Raw genomic sequence first — 3,913 nt, 5'->3', positions numbered from 1 at the left:
AGGTGGAGAGAGCAGGTTTGTGTCCACGTGAGACCTCTAAGTGGGAGGGTTCTGAAGAAAATGTGGATCACTGGAGAGAGACCCACAAATAAGGAATTCTGGAGCCACTGTAGTGAATGAGAGTAGAAGGCCAAAAGAAGTTGATAAGCAATCTTGAATAAATAAAGTCTCTGTGTGAGAAAAAATATGGAGTAAGAAATAATAAACAAAGATAGAAAAAATAAACAAAGATAGAAATCTGGGAGGTGGAAGACAGAATAGCCAATGAGGGAAATCAGGATAGCATGATGTCAAAAAGGCAAAAAAGGAAAGACTTTCAACGATCAGGTGATTCACCTTTGGACGTTAGTGGCAATGAGGAGATGGGGGGCCACTGAATTTTTAATCAGAAAGCCACTGATACACTTTAAGAAAAGAGATGTGGAGCATTGAGAGCAGATCATTGATTCAGAGGGTTTCAGGAGCGAATGAAGTCGATAAATACATATTAATGTATTAGGGAAAAATGATGTTGATACAAAGGAAATAAATAGTCTGTGTAGAGATAGCACTTTTTCCCAGGATAAGATTTGTGCCCATTTGATAGCAGAAAAGAGAGAATCAATGAAGAAAATAAAACAAATGTTTCCCAAAATGGAATAAATTAATAGGACCATATCCTGCAATGCCTTGAGTTTAAATTGCATTTCACAGAGCCTCCAGCCCCCCTGTCCACCTCCGCTCCCCATACAATCCCCCTGGAGCAGCTCTGCATTTATGGCTTCAATTAGCCACTTTCCATGAACTACATCATTTGACCAAAGCCTTCTGTCACAAAACACACTTGAGATCCATTTTTCTAGAAGAGGGGGAAGGGAAGGAATGGGAGATTGTAGAATGACCCATCGTTTCTTAAAAAAAAAGATGAACGGTGGTTTTTCTTTTCTGAATATTCTCTGAATAGTTGTTAAATACATATTATGTATATTATGCATATATACATGGAGGGATGAAGGGAGAGAGAGAGAAAGAGAGAGACAGAGGATGTCTTATTTAGAGGCAGAAAGGGAAGGAAGAGGGTGAAATTCACCAGTGATGGTTTGTCTTTGGCATTAGAATATTCAATGAAATCATATGCCAAGAATTAGATGAGGAATTGGGAGTTTGAGGAAAGAATTTTGAAACCATTTTGGGGAGATCGTTGGGGAACCAGTAAGACTTGAATACAGAAGAAACATCACCTAGCTGTTCCCTCACTGCCTTGTCTAATTCTTTCTTTGTCTAAACACACCTGACCAGTAGGATTAGCATCACCTAGAAATGTTAGGCATGCAAATTCTTTGGCCTTATCCCATATCGATTGAGTTAGTAACCTTCAGGATATGGACCAGCAATCTGTGTTTTAACAAGCCCTCCATATGGCTCTGATGCATGCTAAAATTTGAGAATCACTGGTCTAAAATGTTGACTCTGCTTTCTGCCTGGATATTTTTCCATTCTACAGCCTTAGTTGTAAGCATATGGAACATGGACTATTTCTTTCTTCCTTTGTCTTCCTCTGCATCCCCAGTACAGGGATCTACACAGTGCTGGCATTCGGTAGGCATGTTTACTTCCTGGCCAATAATAGTAGGCACCTCCTACAAGGCTTGAGTGAACTGGGAGTTGGAAGTCCTTGTTTTCAACTAGAAAATGGAGAGCCCCAATCAAAGTGCCGCTCAGGAGTTCATCTTCTCTGCCTTCCCTTATTCCTGGGGAAGTTCTGTCACCTGTTTTATTCCACTGCTCTTCATTTACACCTTCATTGTCATTGGAAACCTTGTCATCATCACAGTGGTCCAGCTGAATGCTCCCCTCCACACATCCATGTACTTCTTCATCGGCACCCTTTCCTTTCTGGAGATCTGGTACACCACAGCGACCATTCCAAAGATGCTTGCCAGCCTGCTCGGTGAGAAGACCATTTCCTTAAATGGTTGCCTCCTGCAGATGTATTTCTTCCATTCCACTGGCATCAGCGAGGTTTGTCTCTTGACAGCCATGGCCTTTGACCGCTACCTGGCCATCTGCAGCCCTCTTCATTATCCCACTATCATGACCCCCAGGCTGTGTGCCCAACTGACTTTAGGTTGCTGTGTTTGTGGCTTTATCACACCCCTCCCTGAGATTGCCTGGATCTCGACACTGCCATTTTGTGGCTCTAATCGCCTGGAGCATATCTTCTGTGACTTCCTCCCCGTGCTACGCCTGGCCTGCACAGACACACAAGCCATCGTCATGATTCGGGTGGTGGATACTGTCCACGCAGTGGAGATTATCACAGCCGTAATGCTCATTTTCATGTCCTATGTTGGCATCGTGGCTGTAATTCTACGTATTCGGTCAGCTGAAGGCCGCCGCAAGGCCTTTTCCACGTGCGTCTCCCACATCACTGTCTTTTTGCTTTTCTTTGGCAGTGTGGCCCTCATGTACCTACGCTTCTCGGCCACCTACTCCTTATTCTGGGACACAGCCATTGCTCTGGCCTTTGCAGTCTTGTCCCCCTTCTTCAACCCCATAATCTACAGTCTGAGGAACAAAGAGATGAAGGAAGCTATAAAAAAACACTTGGGTCAAGCTAAAATCTTTTTTCATAAGACCGAGGACCTCAAGTAAGATCTAATTATTGGACGTCTATATGGCCACTGGGGCCTTTTCACTCTCAGCTCTGTGATCTGTCCTTTCCCATCAGCTGTTCACCGAGACTGGTCTTACAGAGGTCACCAAGAAACAGAATTCCCTAATAACTGAATTCAATAGTTTCTTTTGCTCTGTACCCAACTTGGCACATTTTTTTAGAGTACATAATTGATTTATTTAAATTAAAGTTAGGTAGCACACAGTGTAGTATTGGTCTCAGGGATAGAACCCAGCGATTCATCTCTTACATACAACACCAATCTCATCTCGACAAGTGCCTTCCTTAGTCAGATAAAAACAAATATGTCAAGTGCATTAAGGAGGGCGCCTGACATATCTTTGGATCTGACTATGGTAATTAAGCTTTCTGCCACTCACTTTAGTCAAGATAAGTTGATTTTTTGGAAATGATCTGGGTAAACATTTAATTTTAGCATTGTCAAAGTATTTGTTTGTAAGATATGGTAATGGAAAAATTATCTTCATAAGACTAAGTTTTCTCCATGGTACTACCAATGGATATAGTTGAAAAATAACCCTAATTCCTAACTTGAATATTTATTATTGATAAATAGCCATATAGACATACTTCAGCAGGTCCTATTATGACTCCCCTGCTCCTTTTGTACCTTAACAATGTTGTGCAAGGTGAGTTCCATTCTGGGTCAATAATGAGTCAAGGCCATCTTCGTGTGCTTGCGGCCAACTGTAATGTGTGAAGCTAGTGGAGGCCATTGTAGTCAACAGTAAATCAACTTCAGGTACATTGGTGACCATGAGAAACTAGGAGAATGGGTAGGCCTCTGTAGAATTGACAGGGGATGAGACCCAAAAAAGTAGTTGGCTGCAGTTGTGTGGTGGTTCAAGACGATGACAAAGAATCTTAGAGCAAGACGATCACTAAATAATACTTTAAAAGCAAAAACAAAACGAAACAACACAAACAAACAAAACTTGGCCTTCAAAAAAGTGAACAAATATAACTAATCTATTCATTAATGAATCAGTATTTTTTTCATAGTAAATTGAAAAACTTAATCTTTGTTTTCAATGTCATAAAGGGTATTGTATTAATTAAGCAACAACATCGATAAATACTTATTGAATGGATAAACCAGTATGGCCATGCTGAATGATCCAGCCCACCGATCACTGGTATTGAGAAACTCTTCCCTTTTCAATCTCTTTTCCCCTGGCTTTGAGGATGGTGGGCTCTCCTTGTCCTCCTTTGTTTGAGGGCTCTGTCTTTCTGACT

The 3,913-nt window shown here is 41.5% G+C and overlaps 1 protein-coding gene across 1 annotated transcript; it reads left to right on the top strand.

Moving 5' to 3' along the window:
- The first annotated feature begins 1,671 nt into the window (after positions 1-1,671).
- On the top strand, positions 1,672-2,634 carry LOC109257228 (olfactory receptor 6K2). Its single transcript, XM_019433193.2, has one exon. It carries the CDS (start codon positions 1,672-1,674, stop codon positions 2,632-2,634), a length of 963 nt encoding a protein of 320 aa, XP_019288738.2.
- Positions 2,635-3,913: the final 1,279 nt, after the last annotated feature.

This window comes from Panthera pardus, unplaced genomic scaffold (assembly GCF_024362965.1).
Source record: "Panthera pardus isolate Hobbes unplaced genomic scaffold, ASM2436296v1 HiC_scaffold_21, whole genome shotgun sequence".
Classification (NCBI taxonomy): domain Eukaryota; kingdom Metazoa; phylum Chordata; class Mammalia; order Carnivora; family Felidae; genus Panthera; species Panthera pardus.
Note: the sequence above shows the minus strand (reverse complement) of the source record. Positions and strands in the feature narration are given on the sequence as shown.